At 42.2% G+C, this 20,476-nt stretch overlaps 1 protein-coding gene and 1 long non-coding RNA gene across 5 annotated transcripts in view; one reads left to right on the forward strand and one right to left on the reverse strand.

Annotated features, from left to right (window-relative positions):
• LOC135898794 (oxysterol-binding protein-related protein 1-like) overlaps positions 1–20,476 on the reverse strand; it is a 103,738-nt gene that overhangs the window by 60,342 nt on the left and 22,920 nt on the right. Inside the window, exons 11-13 of the mRNA XM_065427961.1 lie at positions 18,988–19,113; positions 15,831–16,043; positions 11,085–11,256 (exon numbers count right to left, since the gene is read on the reverse strand). Coding sequence (XP_065284033.1) covers positions 11,085–11,256; positions 15,831–16,043; positions 18,988–19,113 — 511 coding nt within the window. The remainder of the gene's footprint in view (positions 1–11,084; positions 11,257–15,830; positions 16,044–18,987; positions 19,114–20,476) is intronic.
• The window catches only part of LOC135898796 (uncharacterized), a 55,172-nt gene that overhangs the window by 14,341 nt on the left and 20,355 nt on the right, over positions 1–20,476 (forward strand). For 3 of the 4 annotated variants that reach the window (XR_011512750.1, XR_011512752.1, XR_010563411.1), the window contains exons 2-3: positions 151–439; positions 5,694–5,877. This is a non-coding gene — a long non-coding RNA (uncharacterized lncRNA). Of the gene's footprint in view, positions 1–150; positions 440–5,693; positions 5,878–20,476 lie in introns of those variants that run through there. The other variant, XR_011512751.1, reaches the window with a different exon arrangement.

Genomic DNA, 20,476 nt, shown 5'->3' on the forward strand with positions numbered 1-20,476 from the left:
CATCTGAGTGAGCACCTCCTACAGCTTTATAAGTAGAATGAATAGCCACAACCTAATGAGAGTTTGGCAAAGAAATAAAAAACATGTCATAGTGGGCATGGGAGCAGTGACAACGGCATGGCTCCGATCCTTCGTTTTTTCACCATTCAGGCTGTGCTGTCGCTCATCGTGACGTCATCCTCGGCTGCACCCTGTGGCTTGCTGATTGATCTTGGCTCGGCGGCTGAACTTCTTGGAATTTCCTATGCAGACAGCTTCTGCACATCCAGCTGTGGTTTCCCGCTCACGGAGTGGCTCGTCCACAGCCGTCCAGTGTCATCGACAATGCCATCATTACCCGCACTGGGTTTAAGAAGCCGACGTGCCTGCTTTCCCTTCAATGGGCATGGGAGAAGTGACAACGGCATGGTTCCAATGCTTCGTTTTTCTCACCATGCAGGTGTGTACGCAGTATTCTTTGCCCGCAAAAAGGAGCGACGATCGCCATTTGTTACTGTTCCCGTGCCCACGGGTTTGCTGTGATATTTGCTTGTGATTGTTTTTCGCTGGTTCTCTTGCTATTGCGCTCGGGTGACACTGAGTCGAACCCGGGTCCCACAACTCGCTCCGAGGCCCTCCTAGATGTGGATAGCCTACCAGATGATCCATCTGATCAAATGAAGGTTATGTTTCATCTCCTGAAAGAAGTACACTCTCGTATGCTGCAAACCTCGAAAGGTCAGGCTGAAATAACTGCGGACATAACTGTGACACTGAGTCGAACCCGGGTCCCACAACTCGCTCCGAGGCCCTCCTAGATGTGGATAGCCAACCAGATGATCCATCTGATCAAATGAAGGTTATGTTTAATCTCCTGAAAGAAGTACACTTTCGTATGCTGCAAAGCCCGAAAGGTCAGGCTGAAATAACTGCGGACATAAAAGCCATTAAAAATAGTCAAAAGAACATTGAATCAAAGTTAGCTGGCATGCACAACAGGCTTGATGAACTCGAGGAAAAGGCCACAAAATTTGACAACATTAGTCAAGAACTTTCATGCTTAAAGAAATCTATGGATGAGCAGCATAATCAAAATGATTCTCGAGTTGATGAAGATCTAGATGAAGCTGAAGATAGATCACAGCGTGAGAACTTAATATTTCGGAGTATATCAGATGCTAAAGAGTCTTGGGCAGATACTGAATCTAAGCTATTGGAAGCATTGACTGAGGTCGTCGACCTGTGCTCTGGTGCTTTATTCAGGGTGCACACTGCTTGGGCATTTTTTCACATGATAAGTGTCGTACTATCATAGTCAAATTTACCGACTCAAAAATGAAAGAAAAGATACTCTCCTTGTGTAATGAATTCAAGCCGAAAGGCATCACTATCAGTGAAGGTTTCTCGCCTGCAACACACTTGGCTCGTAAAAAACTGTTTGAATTTGGTAGAACCCACGCTGGCCCTCACTCTTTTAAACTACGATACAACAAGCTATGCTTCAATAACTTTATCTACAACGCAATCACCGGCACTGTCGACGAGGTCGTGACACATGCCAAACATGGTGTGCAGGGGACAGTGACCGCTGACACTGCCAATGGGATTGTCACACGTGGCAAAGCCAGTGGATTAGATACTGATTCTGCATCGGAAGTAGGGAATCGCGAGGGGCAGTAGAAAGTTATCTCTTATGTCTGTCCTTTTCACCAACATCAGAAGCGTTCTTAATAAACATGCTAACTTATCTTCCGCCACTGACACATGTACACCTCACACTGTTGCACTAACAGAAACCTGGCTTCTAACGCACGCGTCTGATTTTGAATTCTTTCACGACCCTCATCGTTACTCGATGTATCGTTCCGATAAGATGGCAAGACGTGGCGGTGGTGTTCTGCTTACCATTTCGAAAGATATTCCTTCTACATGCATTAAAATCTGCAGCGAGTTGGAACTAGTTTTCGCCTTGGTAGTCATTGATCACCTGAAAATAATTATTGCTGTATGCTACAGCCCTCTATCCTATTCGTCCACATTTACTAACGATCTACTCCAGGATGCTATAAACTTAGTTCGCACATGCTATTCTACATCACCGCTTTTTATACTCAGAGACTAACTTTCCAAGTACCTTGTGGATTGCTCATCTGCCTTATTCATTGCTGCCCTTGTCACAAGCTAAAGATTTCTTAGATCTATGTACTAATGTTTTCGCTAACACAGTAGGTAACACAAGCCACTAGGACTGTAACAAGTACTGCAAATACTCTAGATTTAATCCTAACCATAAATCCAAAGCTAGCTACAGATCTAACATATTTGCCAGGTATCAGTGATCATCTTCTGCTCAATTTCATTATTAATACACCACGTTTTAAAACGAATAAAAAAACCATCTTAGACTACAAACGGACTAACTTTGCCACTATTAGTACAGTAATGAACTATCTGCATTTATTGACCATTTTCTTGTTAATTTCAATACTCGTTCTGTCGAAAAAATTGTCTACTGTTCAAAACGAAGGTACACCAACTATCAGACAAATATATTCCTAAGCGTGTTGTCACCTCTAACCCTCAAGCACCCTGGTACAATTCCTACATCAGGCAACTATCTAACAAAAGGAAACGTTCGTTCCGTCTTGCCAAAGACCTTCTATTGAGCGATGGTCACCATACAAGACTGCTTCCGACACATGCGTGAAAACCCTGAAACTTGCAAAGAACAACTTTTTGTCTTCTACTTTACCATCTATTTTGAAAAATGTTTTGGTGCATTCTACACCCTGCACGCGACCTTTAATTACAATGCAAGACACCTCTGGCACCATAATCCCAAATAATCTTTGTGCTACCACACTGAATAGAACATTCATTGAAAGCTTTTCCTCAGACACAACAGTTGATCTTCCAGATATGCCGCACCACAGATTTTCCATTATGTCACCAATAACTACTGATGGTCCTGGCGTTGCTAAATTAATTGTCTTTAAAACACGATTCATCTCTGGGGTGTGATGAAATTAGTTCTAAATTTCTAAAAAGTACTTGCGCTAATAGTTCAATTATACTAACAAAACTGCTCCAGCAGGCGCTCGATTCATCAAGCCTCCCTAACGACTCAAAAATCGGAAGGTGGTCCCATTTCACAAATCCAGTAATAAGCACTTGCCTCAAAATTATCGTCCCATTTCACTCACTAGCACATGCTGCAAATTACCAGAACATATTTTCAAAAACATCGCCACCTTTATTGATGATATCTCTTCTTTTTCTTCTGCACAACATGGTTTCCGTCAAACATATTCCTGCGAAACGCAGTTACTGTCATTCACTGATAACTTACATTGCATTCTTGACAAGTCATATTGCGCCGATTGCATCTTTTTCACTTCTCGAAAGCTTTTGATAAAGTGTGCCATCAATTGTTGCTTTATAAATTAAGTCATCTTAAGCTTGATCCACATGTCTTTAGATGGATTCAATCTTTCCTTCTCAACCACTGGCAGTTTGTTTTCACTAATGGCACAACCTCACCGCTTACTAACATGCTATCTGGTATACCCCAAGGAACCGTCCTCGGACCACTTCCATCTTTAATTTATATTAATGACCTTCCATCCACCCTATCTTCTGCCAGTCACCTTTTTGTTGACGACTGTAATTTTCCGAGAAATACGTAACAACAACATTAATACTCTCCAGACCGATCTTAATTTGGTCTCTAACTGGTGCAAAACTTGGAAAATGGAATTAAATATTAACAAATTTAAGTTCATGCGTGTTTCTTACTGCTCTAACACTTCGCCGTCTTATTGTCTTAATGACACTCCTCTTGATTCCGTCGTATCCTATAAATATCTAGCTGTACATATATCACTAAAGTTAACATGGAATGCCCATACTGAATACGTTACCAATAATGCTAATCGCATGTTAGGGTATTTACGCCGCAACTTCTCTGCTGCTCCATCGTCCTTAAAACTCCTATTTTATAAATCACTAATACTACCCAAACTTGAATACGCATCATCTATATGGGAACCTGGGCATGAAAATCTTGTATCTTCTCTCGAACTTATACAATATAACTTCGTTCGCTTCATCTTTTCAAATTACAACCGTACCGCAAGTATCACAGCCACAAAAACTAACCTTTCGCTCCCACCTTTAGAATCTCGCCGGAAAATCAGTTGCCTCACTCTATTCGTCAAGGTATATCATCATGTCACGCTACATGACGATTTCATTTCACCACCGGAATACATCTGTGATCGCATTGATCATTGGCACAAGGTTGGCATCAAAAAATGGAATACTAAAGCTTGTTTTCAGTCCTACGTTCCCCAGACATCTGTCGAATGGAACCGCCTCCCTCCCGATATTGCAGCCATTGAAGATAATCAACGATTTCGTGATGCACTAACAACCTTTGTTTATTTTGGAGAATGTTGAAATTATGTTCTAACCAAATTCACTGTATTGTATTGATTGTCTTTGTAACCTATATTACCCACTTCCCTCTGTAATGCCTTTGGCCCTGAGGGTATATTAAATAAATAAATAAATAAATAAATAAATAAATAAATAAACAAACAAATAAACAAATAAATAAACAAACAAACAAACAAATAAATAAATAAATAAATAAATAAATAAATAAGTAAATAAATAAATAAATAGTGGTAGTCGCATTATGGCAAAGGAGAAAAAGAAAGTCTTCCTTGCCCTAATTTCTTTAGCATCTGCATAACCCTAGCTCCAAATGCACAGCATAGTACTGTCCTTTTCGCAAACTTGGGGAACTGTTAGACTACCGTATTTACTTGCATATTGATTGCACTTCTTTGTTTAAAAAATTGATGCAAATTCAGGGGTGCGATCATTGTGCGGGTTAAATTTTCCGCGAAAAGAACAAAAATTTGTTTTTTCATCCTGCATTTGCTGCGGGATGACAACAGGTCAACAAACAGGCGGCTGCTGCTGTAACAGTGTGGGATGCCAAAACAAAAATGGCGGCCGGCGGAGCAAGCCAAACGTGTCGAACACAATTTTTTTTTTTTCGCGAGTGCATTACATGCATTGAAACGGTAATGAATAACATCGTTAATATCGGCAATTTCGCGGCAATAATGCAGCCATGTCCACTTTGAGGGGACAGAAACAGAGATGGGTGCACTTAGCTGCCAGTGACATAGAAACACATGGCGGGCATGCTGCGAAAACTGCGGCATTTGTCTTCACTACTATCCTAATACGGCACGTTTCCGCTAAGAATGGGCGAATATCTTAGCTGTGTTACAAGCGTCGGCGAATGAATAGGGTACACTACTAACGTATCGGTGTAAACGTGGCTACTATCATTGCTGCTCGCGATTTGTTGCATGCCCACGAGTACAGATGAGAGGAATTAAAAGGCGCCTTTTTTGTTGCTGTTGACCACAACCATTATAAAGCCTATAAATGATAAAGCCAAGGCAAGTTTGGTATTAGCTTTCTTTTTTCATGGAAGTGCGGAAAGTGATGAAAGGAACGAAATGGGGCATCTGCTTAAAGGTCCCCTCACCAGGTCTGGCCATTTTGGGCTGACAAGCACAGAGCATACAATGTGCGCTAACGATCATGTTTGTAATGAATTACATCGCTACGCGCCGCAGAAAGGTCCGAAATTTCAATACAAACACCGTTTTCCCTTTCCCTCATGGCGACAGTGCTCCAAGCCAGATGGTGACATACTCGTGTCCCTACACCTACGTACTCGTGTCCGCAGTGTGACGTCGCTCGTGGTGACACGTGACTTCAAGAATTATTCAAGGCAACATCTGTTATTTGTGTGATCTGTTGCTTTAACTGCAAATTGAAGTTCAGAGAAATAATAAAATGCACAAACAGAATGTCTGCGTGTATTTGTTTTACTTTGCACTGAAGCAAGAGAGATGTACTTCCGCTTCGTCTGCTTGTTCCCACGATCGTGCATTCACGTGTGCACGTACCGAAGCTGTGCTGTTTTCTACAGTGTTCCAGCACGTGATCATGCTCTGCGATCCACTTATTCTGCTTCAGTATTCGTGTAGCACTGAATTATATCGCTAGTCATGTGTCCTTGTGCACAGCTTGCCAAATTGTGCGCTGCGCAAACAAGACAACAGCTCACATGCGACGCTGTCAGCGGAAGTGCGTAGTGCTGAAAAAAAAATAAATAAATGAAGGTGGGGCCTGTGACTTATGCATCACGCAATCCTCGAGGTCCAGTATGGGAGAATGCAGGGAAGGAATTTCGCTTGCGGAGGCTAGACAGGGCAAGTGGAGAGAGTGCTCGCTTGGCAGTGGTGCCCGCCTGCTGAAATCGTGTTCGCGGCACTGAAATATTTTTATTTCGGCTATTAATGAGCCGATTTGAAAAATTTTGCCACAGAACACTCCCTAGAGGACATGTAACAAGTTGCAGTGTATGACCAAAATTTGCTATGGGGCCTGGTGAAGGGCCCGTTAAGAATGTTTGGTGCGTGCAGATTGCTTGGTATGCCTTGAAGAGTTGTTCAAGTAGCATTCGACAGATGGTAAGCGTGAGCATCATTAGCTAGACTTGGCACACGACATATCGCTGCGGCAAGTTTGGGGTGCGATCATTACACGGGAAAGAAAAAAAAAAAACGAATTTTGACAAAAAAATTCAGGGATGCAATTTTCAAGCGAGTGCAATCATTACGCAAGTAAATACAGTATTAGTTCTGAAAAAGAAAAATGGTGCATTTGTGATAAAAACAAAAAGAAATTAAAGGTGAAAAGCTTTTTTATTAAGATTTCGACATTTATAGACAGCACAGCTATAACTAATACCATATGGAGAATTTGAAAAGCACAACCATGTTCATGACTCCTCTGATTGCTATTCTTCCGGACTGCCTTTCAAAGTCTCCCCACATCTTAATCACTCTCCTTCTTGGTACAGACATGGACAGCAGAGTTGGCACCCCTTGAAACTGCCTGAAGAAGTCATCCAAAACCGTGTAGCTATTTAACAGGTAAATGAACAAATGCTGGATGCACGGGACTCTTACAACAAGCAGCAAATGTAGCTGATGTGATGCAGCAGATGCAGCCTTCCACACTTAGCTGTTTGGCTTGGCCCGGTTTGTAGTTTGGGTGTAGTCGGAGCCTACTGGATCAACAAGGCATCACTCGTTTCAGTTTTGAGGAGGCGCCGGCAACATGGCTGACGACCATACCGGCAACATATTAAAATGAAAATACTATTGCCATTACTTCTTCGAATTTTGGATGAATTGGCAAGAGGGCAACGCAGATTTCGAATATCAAATGGTGCGGTGCAAGGTGTCCGAAATTTCAAAAATTTTCACCGTAACCGTGGTGCATCGAAAGCATGCATTGGTGGTCAGAAGTGCATAGCTAGGATGTCTAGCGCAGTTAATAATTTTCCTTTAGATTTTTAAAAACTTATACATGGTACACATGATATTTTCTATAATTATACGTGCCAAAGACACAATGCATCATGTGGGAATGTTGTGGTAGTGGTGACACATCAAAGAAAATTCTAATACACAGGTGTCCTTGATTCCTTTGCTGGTACCAGGATCCAGCAATGTTATACAGTACACTTCCGTTATTTCAGCACAGGTTAATTCAATTTTTCAGTTAGCTTCTGACAGAAAGTCCCAGCTGGCGTTCATTATTTTAACCCTGAAATGAGCATTCTGGCTGGTCATCACAAACTCGCCTGACCCCAACGGCAACTGCAAGGGTGACTCCAATAACGACAGCATCCACCTTGGCAGCGCTTAGAGTACAGTGAATGCGTCAAGCGCATGCCATCTCGTCGAAAATGGCTATTTTGGCCTGCCCCAGGAAGACTTTAAAGCCAGAACAGTAGCTCACAACCAATTCTAATGCGGTGTTTTTTTTTTGTGTTTTTTTCCAGGTAAACTTGTCTCAAAATTGCTTGGGCGAACCAATCTGACACGAAACCAAAGGAGCGATCACGAGATTCGCAACAGCTAATGTCAGAGCTAGCCTAGCCAGCATCATTGTCATCACAGAATGGTGGCTATGGATGGTGAAAGACCTAGTTCTCGCATAGCATGACAATGATTATGAGCCACTTCCAGTCCAATCATACAAGCACATTCAAATTATAAGTTATTACACAGTGGCAGTTAGTCACATCACATGTTCTAGGTGTCTGGAAAATTATATGTGTCGCAGGACGAACTACCGAAACGGGTGGTCTAGGCATGGGCCACCATCTTGTTTAGGTTTGTTGTGGAGTTTTATTACAAATGCAGAATATCAAACGTGCTGTGGACCCTATGGAGAAATGCTTGTTGTGGTTCTTCATGGACAGCACTCCGAGAGTGATGATGATGGACATTAAGCATACTAAATTTCCATTCTGTGAAGGTAAAATTAACTGATTTTATCTTTTTTTTTTATTGCCAGTATCAGATAAATACTATGTTTTTCTTGTTAAAAAATCAGGTGCGCGTTTAATTTTTACTTTGTTAAGGAGTGTCACGGGCTGAAGTAGAAGAAGACAAAGTATATATAGTAGCACAAAGTGGAAAATACAGAAAAGCAGCTAGACAGCACGGCAGTTACCTCAAAAAGAAGAGAAGAAGACAGTGCGCGCCTCCAGAGGGAAAAAGAAGAAGGAAGACAAGAAAGAAGAGGAGGAAGGCGGACATGGCTTGAAAGGAGCGAGGTGTTGAGTGGTGGTATACCACTAGAAGAGGCGAGAGAGGTGCTCAAGGACACTGCAGAAAGGCGGTGAACTGGTGGTGTGGGTGCTGAAGACCTGAGCAGGAGGAGGACACCAGTGGCATTGCACCAGTCTGGCTTGATCCTCCATGCCTCGTGGCTGTGCCCGTAGTCTCCGGCAAAGGCTCGGTCCAAGGACAACGGCCCCGTCCTACGCTATGGTGACAATCTTGCCCTCACCAGCGGCAATGCTCAACAAGCCAGGTCTACTTTATGGAGACAAACCTTCAGCAGAGATTCCAGTAATACAACGAGCTATATGAAAGGACTACACCAAAGCAGACATAAGTGCCCCCCCCCCCCCGTCACGCTTATTAGGACACTTAGCCAGAAATGAGAAGAGGATGGTTGAAGAACTAGTGAAAGATATTAGAGGGAAGGGGAGAGTCCAAACTTAAAGTGTAACCAGTTATCCGGGTGTATGTAGATTTGATGTGGACTTGTGCATTGCGTGGTAATGTTATAAATGTGCTTTGTGTGTCTTTGTCTGTATTCATGTCTTGTGTGCCGGGAACTGTGACAAGGAGCTGCCATGTATTCTTTATGTTAGTTTTCTAGTTTAAATCCATAAAAGTGTTTGAACTACTGCATAGACTGCTTACAATGTAAATCACTAGATTTGCGAATTTCCACACTTTAAGCAGCACTGCACCGTAACCAAAACAACATTTTGCAAAGGCTGCATGCTCAAGAAACGTAGACCAAGTAGTCGCATTTGTCCAGGAATTGAAGTCTACGACCGGGATGTGCCCTCATTTTCATTGGCGAGGTGATTCCTCCATTTTTCAAGTGCCATACAGCCACTGCGAAGCATTTCATTGACTACGGACCAGATCACAACTCTGGCCACCGACTCCCAACGAGACGACGCTGGTTAGGCCAAGCCGGCGGGAGTGTTGGGCAGCATGCTGTCGTGGGAAGCTTGCGCTTGATAAATGTTTGTACCCATAGATGAACACACATTGATCTGACAAGAGATACATGCACAGGCTGCGCTGATTGCAGCGCGCGTGAAGCAGGGTTCACAGATGATTCACCGGCAACTACTGTGAAGGCGTATGGCAAATGTTTTTATGTGCGCGTACTGGTATAGGAATGGTGAAAGGTTGTGTGAGGACAACATTCTGAACAGATGAAGTAGTGGAATGCAGTTTAAACTGACAACATGGTGAAGTCAAGCTCGCATGCAGGATATCTGCACTTTGTGACGATGTGCACGTGCAATGCGACAGGTGAACGTGAGACGTACTCATGGTTTGAACCGATTTTTCCCCGGTGCTGGAAGTGTAAAAAATAAATTAACTTTACTGTCGAAATAAATTTTTGCAGCCTGTACGATAACTAAGACGTTCAAACTGCATCTGCTTTCCGCCCACGAACTGGAGCCAAAGGGTGACAATGTGCAAGCGTTTGGTGCAGACCTTGCACCACTGACCAGTGGCCAGAGCAAAAGGTTCTGTCGCCTAAGCAACCCCTGCAAGCCTGCTGAGCCAGCACACTGCTGCCATGTATTTTCCCCTCTCCGTTCTTTGTAGGTTCATTCGCTCTGCGTCTCCTCCTCCTTCGCATCGCCCTCCTCGCTCTCCCATCTGCCGGTGCACCTCGTTGAGAAGCGCGCTCGCTGCCTCACTTGTCTGCGGGATTTCTCAGCAACATTATAACCAGTATTTCATCTCACACAGCTGCACTATAGACGGTGTGCATATATACATTGAGTTCTATGGGAAGATAAACAAGAGTCAGAAGAGACCACATTACATCCAGTCCTGCGCTGTAAGCAGTTATGTTATAAGTGGCCGGAGCTGTACTTGAAGCCATATGTTAGAATTGGGGCAAAAACTGCCAAATTATTCAGCAGTGTGTTTTGTTGTTCTTCCTGCCTCTTTTTTAATTTGATCCGCTAAATAATTTGACCAATTTCGTCGGTTCCATCAGGGTTGAAATAACGAAAGTCAGTGATTGTACCTGGGAAAATGCACGAACGAGGAAAGTATCAGTGGTGGTCTACTGTACCCCTCTGCTGTTTTTCACCTTCAGACTTCCAACAGTACGGCCGAAGACAGACAAGCAAGACTTTTTTGCAAACAATTTATTTTTAATAAAGCTTGGCGCAACGTTTCAACCTTTTTAAAACTGTAGAACGAGACCGAATGTGTAAACTTCACGAAAAATGCAGAAGTGCTGGTAGGTTTGTATGCCAATGCTGAAACACAAGCCAAACCTGACAGTAGACATGAGCAACACTTGCTGACAACTTTACAGTGCAGTGACAACCTTACCATGCCAAGTTGGGTGCACATGCATAGGAGACTCTCCCCACTCACCCCCTTCGAAGGCATCGAAGAATTCCTCTTCAGATTCGTTTTCCGGGATGTGGTTGAGGCGTGGATTGCTTAGGGTGCACTCCAACTGGTGGTGCTCTCTTGCAAGGACGCTGAGGCTTTCCTGCAGGACCCGTGATCGCTCTCGTTCTCGGGCCAGTTCAGCTGCCCTGGACTGCATGCAGAAGAGAAGCAGCAGAACTCGAGCTATACATTCTTCGATTAACACAAGTACACTGTAACTGCATGGTTTTTGCAGTTGTATGCAGCATGATTTTCGTAGTTCCTCCCATCCACCTCATACTTCACGCTGCTTGCACGACCATTGTAGTTTCAAGTGCATTTTTGGGCACATGAAAGCGTGTTAATTCTTCAGCCCTACCAAACTTCAGTGAACTGTCAAACAATCTGCCTGACAATATTAAGGCAAAAGCCTTATGTGCCCCATGAAGTGGAAAATGTGGCAAGCATCTGGCGTTAAGCAGAAGCTTTATCTCAGGCCCAACTCTGACGCTGCCTACTCAAAAAGTACATGTCAAACGCAGAAATGCTTTTTTTAGATAACAACTGAGCCGATTTTAAAGAAATTTGTTGCATTTCCAATAAAACATTAAATTCTAGTGACATTTGGAAGCGGAATATTGATTTAGGCCCGAAATATTTAGAAGAAATTTTTAAAAATTGGTAAGTTTAAAGGAGTAGAAGCAGTAAGTTTACAAATTTGTAGCTGTGCACCTAGAATAGGTATCATAGTTCTGTAAACTGCATCCATTAGAGCATCAAAGCAGACAAATTTTACATCAGTTTTTTTATTACACGAATTTGTTACATTGTCTACAAGGGTTTTACAAAAGTCCTATTCATATATTAGTGATAAATTTGAGAGCCATGTGTAATACATCAATTTTGTCCACTCTAGATGTACTATTGTGTAATTTATGCAATTTACAGAATTATCGTTTTTCACTGCCGATCTACAGAGTTGTCAACTTTATAGTTTTGTTTTCTGAAAATTTGCGATATTCAACAATTTTTGTTAAAACATTGATGGCCTAAATAAAAAATTTGCTACCAACAGTCACTAGATTTGAACTTTTTCTTTTAAATGCAACAAACACTTCATGCAGTAGTTGCCGAGAAAAACTATTCCTCCTTTCTTATGTATTTAGATAGAAGCCCCCAAGCTAAATCTTTCTCTTACAATCCGATGGCAAGAAAACTCATGACCAAGTGATGACGTCGCATTCCGAGTGCTAGACCTGCTGCAGCTTGCACTGAGAAATCACACGAACAGACAATGCGTCAGACAGACATCGTGGCTCACTCCCAAAATTGGATTAAGGTGGATTAAAGTAGACTAAAGTTGGTACAAATGAGAGCAAGTCAAATTAAGGTGGATTAAAGTGGATTTGCTTCATTGATTAATTGAACTTGCTTCAAAATAAGCTCAAATGCATTCAATTACAGTGTAACGAATGTCTGATGACATTAAATAACTTTTAAAAATTACTAGTTTCTCTTCTATGCAGACAGCATTACTAACCACGGAAATAGGCCATAGTATACTATGGTATACGGTTACGAAATATCATCTGTTAAATCATATAAATATCTCGACATTACCTTTTCAGCTACCCTAACTTGATCACATCATGTCTTTAACATAACCAATGCCACGAATCGAGTTCTTGGTTTTTTATGCCAGAACCTAAGACTCGCTCCCCCATCAGTAAGAATACTAGCAGAGCTGATAGTTGGGCGAGTTAGTTGGGCGAGTTAGTTGGGCTCGTGTGTCCCCCTTCACTGTGTCCTTGTCAATTGTGCGCGCAAAATATTTCACTATGAAGAATACCAGCTCACGTAGCACATGTATGTCCGCCCTAAGTTAGAATATGCATGCTCTGTCTGGGATCCCTATCAACATAACCTATCTAATACACTTGAATGAGTTCAAAACTGTGCAGCCTGGTTTATTTACTTTGAATATTCTTTATCACGCAAGCATTTCTGAACTAAAAAGCCATGCCAGTCTTGCTAATCTAGAATCTCGACTTCATATTTTCAGACTGTCTTTTTCACAAATTCTATCGTTCGCCACTTCAAATTTCAGCTATATTACCAGCTCATTGCCAGTCCAGCTGCATTAACCACAAAAAAGCTGTGTATCCATCCCCTGTACGGACTACCTCCCTCTATGCTCATCTTATTTTTTTTTTAAATGCAAGGGACTCAAACGGTGTGCCTGCATACACTACGCACCACTACAACACACATCAATTCACAGCTGTTCTCGAATCGCTGTTTTGTTAAACTTGGCCCATTCCTCATGTAAAACCCCTTCTCTGGGGCTTTTGAGGTGTAATTAATAAATTACGGTTGGCACAAATTAGAGCAAGCTGGATTAAGGTGGAGCTTTAATTTAATGTGATAACAGACAAGTCCTAATGCTGCTGCATTAAAATCATGCAAGGATACTTAAGTGACTCAGTTTTTGACATCCCCGACCCTGTAAAAATTACAGCAGGATTACTGCCATATTTTTCATAACATACTTTTATTTGTATTTTGGCTGCCTATTTTTGTCTGCTTCGTTCTAGCCCTCACTACCTATCCAATAATTATTGTAAGTTTTTTATATTCACAACTGTTCACTTGCAAAACCACATCTTAACCTTCTTGCTTAACAACATAGCCAATGCTTTTCCTGTAACAACACGCACTTATGTTTTCTACCAACTTGAAATGTGAACACCCATCATTGGCCTATTGCTTGACATGGCTGTGACCAACAGAAAGGTGCTTGGTGCCCTACCATGCATTCGGTTGTGTTTCTCCAGCATCAAAAATGTCTTCACTGTACTTCAGACATGACCTTGTTCAAATAGTACTCAGAACCTAGAATAGTCAACAGTCCTATACTCTGTTTCATACTTAGCAGGCAACACTGCAAACGCTACGCAGGTAGTGCAGTCATAGAAGACTCATTCTGCGAATTTCACAGCATTGTTTTTTATCTACAACATTTCCTACAGAATAACAACTCTGTATAGTATTACAGCTACAACTTGTGGACACAAGGTTATGCGAAATCCCAAGCTATTTGTTTTGGTTGCAAGTGCAAGTGCTGCGCTGTGGATGCTGACTGTAGAGACTTGCAACTCTGCTCATTCGGTGGTAAATAGGTCCAGATCTGTGACACTTTCCGTCTAACGTGTACATCATACCATATTTACACGACCGTAAGTTCAGCTACTTCTTTTTTTAACTTGTAAATGGGGGAAGGGTTGATTTACAAACAAAACCAAAGCATGGTATTGCTATTCAATAAAGGTGAGACAAATGAGAAGTGAGGGATGCTGCGGCAGGGTTACAATTTTGTTTGCTCTACAGCTCTACCTTAGCATTAGTTTATTCTATGTGTTTGTTAAAAACATTTATCACATTTTTTTCTATACATTGACAGTACACCTGGTACTCACGGGAGTGTTGATAGTTGATCGAAAGGTCGCTGTTCCAATCGTGGTGGCACTGCCACTCTGAATGGCAGCACTTCCGGGGAGTTTTAACAGTTGACAGAAGAGTCAACAGCACTCATGCTCACTCTTAGGCTCTTCGTTTGACATGTTTAACTTGACTGCCAGCCATGTTTTATTGTCATGAATGCTCCATGTCTGATAAGTCTTTGGCGCTCGTTCACGGCAACGTTAGGAGGGCTGCCATTCTTTGCGCTGAAGAAACAAACAAGTGTGAGGTGGGCTGCAAGTCTGACGTTTAGACTCTTCAGTACTACAAGTGGCTGGTGGCGGAAGGCCGGAAGCTTACACTAACAGTGCGTGTGAAAAGAGCCTCCCTGACGGAAGTATGCAGTTCGGTGCTTTCTGCATGAGCGACTGTCCCACATGTTGTTATGGTGTGACCGTTAGTGAAGTGCGAGCTTTCACTGGACGACAACCTGCTGTAGGACCACAGCAGTGATGACAACAGCAGCGCTAGCAAGGAGGTTGGCAAAAGTTGGGATGAGTGGTTCAGCAACCAATAAATTTTTGTCGTAGAATCCGCCCAAGAGCCCACCCCCTTGTTTCTCTCCCCTGACATATCATTTAGAGGGGTTGACTTACACAGTCATGTGAACTTGGTAATTTGTGACATAAAAGTCCAGGAAGGGGAAGGGAAGGTTTAGTCTTCAACCCAAAATTTTAAAAAATCTGAGTTATGGTGCTCAGAACTGGCAGACACTATACACAATTTTATGTGTTTAAAATGAATACGAGCTCTACTTTTGTTGATCGCATTTCATTCCAATTTTATGTGGTTCAGGTTTTATGCACGTTTACCTAATTTTCAAATATATTTTTTTCGAAATGTCAGTACTGCAGATTTTATTAGACCAGGTATCAACGGATTCTGCATGATTCAAGAGATGCAATAAGACCAACCTTCTTGCTTGTCTACCTTAGAACAAAAGTTGCAAAAATTCAAAGAATACATCAAAATATTGAAGAAAGAAACAACAAGAATAGCGTTCCCTCCCTTATGTTACCGAAGTAATGCATGATGCATACCTATATCTTTCTTTCATATGTGACACACTATCTTTAGGTCGCCAATGCGGGAACTGAGAAAAGTCTGTCCAGACTTCATAGCCTCGTCTGCTATGTATGAAACAGAGTACTATAGTACTTTGTGACTAGTGTCACAGAAAGAAGCCACCAGCAGGAAGAGGGGAGCATTAGAATGAATGGCGCTCACCTCTTCCTGCTGCTTGAGGAGCAACGTGCACTTGGAAAGGCTGCTGGCCACGGACCGGGACATCAGCAGGAGCTCATGCCACTGGGACAGTAACTCCTGGCAAGGGCCAATGATGCCCAGGCGATGGGCATCTAGCAGGGGAACCAGGTTGGCATGCAGCGAGCCCGCCCGATCCACACCCCGCTCCAGAAGCTGCTGCTGGGCCTGTGCCGTCTGATAGGAACAGGCAGACATGGCGGAAAAGGAGTGTTATGGCGGCTTCTCAAGTTCACAAATGACCAATGCTGAAAGCTGGGCTAGCTGGTTACCAGCATTATGAAATATGGCTACAGCGCTAGGGAAAATGGAGACAAGGATGTTCTGTGCAGTTCGTGTTTCCTAGCGCTGTAACTTTGTTTTTATAATTTACTAATTATGCTCAATTTACACCGTTGTGAAGAAAATAAGTTTTCTTAAAAAGAATGGTCTGGCAGCTTTGGTTGTGATGGACTTAGGTGGTGGCTCGATGTCCTTGGACTCCGGCGGCTTTTTTGGCTTGTTGGATGGCCCAGAGCTGGTCTTCCAGCTCCGAACTTTTGAGAGCAGCCTCCTTTGAGATGCCGTTGCGAATGATTTTTATCGAAGCACCTGTCAACTCCTTAGGCAGTTATATACAAACACACTGCATAAGCCATACGGGCAAAAGAATGCCAACAACTCGTGCAACTATAGCTCAGCATACTCACTCACGAGTATGCTTGCTCATACTAACTTATGGTATGTGCTGGCTGCATCTGCAAAACTGAACAGAGCCCTGCATGGCGTTCAAACTTTTGGTTGCCACCTTTTCCGCGGTGTTCCAAAGCATAGTTGCAAACTGACCTTGGTTCTAGTAACTCTGGCTGTGATGGCATGCACTGAAAGGCACACACAGTGGTGCTGAATTAGAAGAGAACTGGAAAACCGGCAACTGGGGTGCCGATATGGGGTCAAACTGGCAGCCAGAACAGCGAGAAGAAAAAAAAACCAGGAAGGGGGTCGAAGCCCCTTCCCTGAAATTTTCTGATGACACCCTCCCAAACTCAGTTCCTCCTTTCCTCACTGAGTAGAAACTAAGATAGAGTGACAAGGATAAAAGAGAGGCTGAATGCGAAAACACGTCGAGGGCTAGTGGTGATTTGAAGGGAGAGGGGGTTATGGGCGTGATGCCCTCCCTCATGTAGATGTACAAAATGTCTTTGCCGTCACGCCAAGACCAAATAAGCGAAAGCGCATGTCTGATTGTGGAAAAAGCCACTAAATTTGTGGTTAATCAAAGAAAAAAAGAATTTTGCAGGCCAGACTGGTGATGGAAGACACCTGAATATTGGCCAGCAAGGGGGGAGTTGCAATGAAGAAGGAACAGAATAGGAGAAAGCACAGAGTGGGGAGCTACAGTTCACCTACCTTATCAGTATACATGCTGTTTACTGCTGAGAGCCGATCATAACAAAACATCTCTGCAGTCTTCAGAACATCCGGGTGTCAGCAGACAGAACACATTCAAATCTCTCGGAGCTGCTAGCCATTACTTTATTGCAAACTACGAATGCCATAATATTGACATAGGCTTAACACAGGAAACAGCCTTGCTTCGGATTGCCTGCCTCATAGATTCCAGGGTGTCATCAAACAACGATATGCGTTGGGTGATGAATACAATACCATGATTTCAAGTTGATTCCAAACATGTGTTCAAGCAAGCCGGGCAGCAGGTCACCGAAAGTGAGTGAAACTTGCATCATATGACACTACTGAAGTGCTGGTGCAAAGTTTCGTTCCTGAATTTAAAATTAGGAATATGGCACAGGCACAACGCAGGGAGAGTGAGTAATATGCGACTTGCAAAACAGTATGCACCTTCTTACATGTGTAGTTGAACCACTCACTCACTAGCAGATCTGGTTGGAAAACAAAGCTTATCTCCACTGTTACTTGGGCTGCAACAGGTCTCCTTTTGCTCTTTGCCTTTCTTTCCATTTCTGTGAACAATGCTTGTTCTCGTGGTTACCTAGCTGCCAAAAGGGAGTATACTGTTGCCATTTAACAGCATTTCCTATCACTGAAACCTAGAAGATCGAGTAGTGGGGTTTGGCGTGGTAAAGGTGAAGCTGTTCAATAGTAACAATATATTTTGCTGCGAGTCTGTGTACAAGCATATCGTGGTGGCAAAATACATCTCTTGCATATGCGTAAAATATATCTGCAAATGGTGGGCCACTATAGGTTACATTGTTCTTTATGGGTTTGTAAGCGCTGCTGATATTATAAATGCTTGGAAAAACAAAAAGCACTAAAAACGGAACTAAACAAGAAGACAAAATTGTGCGCTGTTTCATTTTTGTTTGGTTTTGTTTTAAGTGCTGTTTGTTTTTTCATGTCGCATACCAACACGCTCATCAACATATGTTATATTCTTATTTTTTTTATTTAACAATGTCCTTTCAGGCCTCGTATGAGGCATTGGGTAAGAGGGCATTACAATAAGATCAACAGAGTATATACTAGAACATATAAAACATAATAGACATACATTATTAATTGACAGTTAAAAACTATATGCCTATCTTATACAAGTATTAAAAGCATTGTACAACATAACAAGGTCTGGAGTGTACATATTAGAAAAAAAAAAACGATACAGTTACAGATACAGATACAGATATAAATGCACCAAGTTGTAAACGAAATGTTATGGCCTTTTTTTTAATATAATATTTTTTTAAATATCATCAAGATGATAGCATAACTTGATGAGAAGTGGCTGCACACCAGAGCAATGAAAAGCTTTTGTAAAAAATTAAGCAAAGTGTTGTTTTGGCAACGAAAAAATGTGCCTCCTCGTTGATAAAGCATGCTTTTTCGGGGAGTGCTAGGAGTTTGTGTCTTTGTGTGGTGTGCAACCTTTCTTTCTGGGTCTTTCTCATATAAAGAGAGAGAAAGGAGCGGAGGGGCAGGGGAGGGGGGGGGGAGTAGTGGCCATCAAAGAACAGCCCCAAAATAAAATTCTGGCCACCCCACTGTATCCAGTCTTACAATGCCATACTAGGCAAGGCAGTCGCTATTTGTAAATAAAAACAAATGCACCATCTTGTTTTATTCTTTACAGAAAGGTTGTCTTTTGTGCCACCAAACTTACCGACAGAACATCTTCGATAGAGCCCAGGGGCACTAGTTCATCCTCCTCGCTATCCGACGCTCGCATGCCCTGATGCGTGTAGTGCCGGCTGAACTCGATGTGTTCCTTTAGCTTGGCCACCCACTTCTGCAGGGAACATAGATAAAGTGCCAATATGAACTGCCATCAGAGGGCACTGAAGGCAAGCTCTAAACCAGGATAGAGTAATGAATGCGTCAGCCTTATCTTCAGGAACTCTGTCAGCAGACATGGCAAGGCAATGCTAGATGCTTCATGAGAGATGCCACTATGGAGGGCTCCAAATTAATTCTGTTCTCCTTTTGTTTAATAAAAAAGTATTAAAGAAAGAAACTAAGTCAGACTGAAATGGCACTAATTATTAAAATTATAGCCTACTAACAGAAAGGTAGAAAGCCTGAGTTTCCTAAATTTGTGCCTAGGCTGTGTCACAAGCACTACCACTGTGACTTCACAAATTTTCGGATACTTTCATGTATATGGGTCATTTTAGGGCAGGGAGAGCCAATGAAAAGTATCAGGATGAACCTTCATTTACTTTTGATTGCAATGTGGTTATATATAACCAGTTAACTATCATTGGCCATTGTCCTCAAAAGCCTTCAAACCTATGTAACTTGCATTATAAGATTTATTATAAAACACACGCCAAACTTAATGTGGGGCAGGGACCTCAATCAGGCTATTAACGCCTTTAGTTTTAGAGTCCTCATTATTGCAAGGAAAATTAACAGACTTCAATGAAATCAAGGGAAACTGGTACAGTTCTTTTTAGGTCGCTTTCATTGTTGCATCCCCTCTCATATACCAATCTTCTGTTCAAGGCGAGACAGATTTGTTTGGCCCGCCACCAGCATAACATACCAATCCAGTGTGCCTTTACAATTTACCTAGATTTACACAGCTGCCTTTGGACAATGACCCTGTTGCTACTGTGGTTACTGAAGCTTCATTTATGACCCGCGACCTTTGCTCAGCAGCACTCATGACATATGAGAGACCAGTGTGGTTGGGTGGTGAGGGCAATGACTTACTAACAGAGGAAATGAACGCTGAACTTCCTGTCCTTTCACAACTTCACACCTAAAGCAAGTGACTAACATCAATGTCCATGCAATCCGCGTATAATGGTGTCACTGTGCCAAAACGGCTAATTGGGTATCAAGCAGACTTGTATAGGTTACAGAAAAGAAGTAACTGATCAGAATGACAATTACTACTTTCAAATATGTAATTGATTACAGTTACCAATTAGTCTGGTATGAGAGTAATTTAGCAATTATGAAAAAGTAATCCATTACTGTAACATTACTTGCTTCCCTATTTTTATTTACATTGCACAAATACAGCAATGAGCTGGCCTGGCTCTTTCAAAGTGTCCTCTGCAGCCCTTCAGAAGTTGTTTATCTTCACTAAAAATTGCTTTTCAAAGTTATCTTCGTTAATATTCCTTTGTTTTCTTTTGAAGACA

This window comes from Dermacentor albipictus, chromosome 3 (genome assembly GCF_038994185.2).
Source record: "Dermacentor albipictus isolate Rhodes 1998 colony chromosome 3, USDA_Dalb.pri_finalv2, whole genome shotgun sequence".
Taxonomy (NCBI): Eukaryota; Metazoa; Arthropoda; class Arachnida; order Ixodida; family Ixodidae; genus Dermacentor; species Dermacentor albipictus.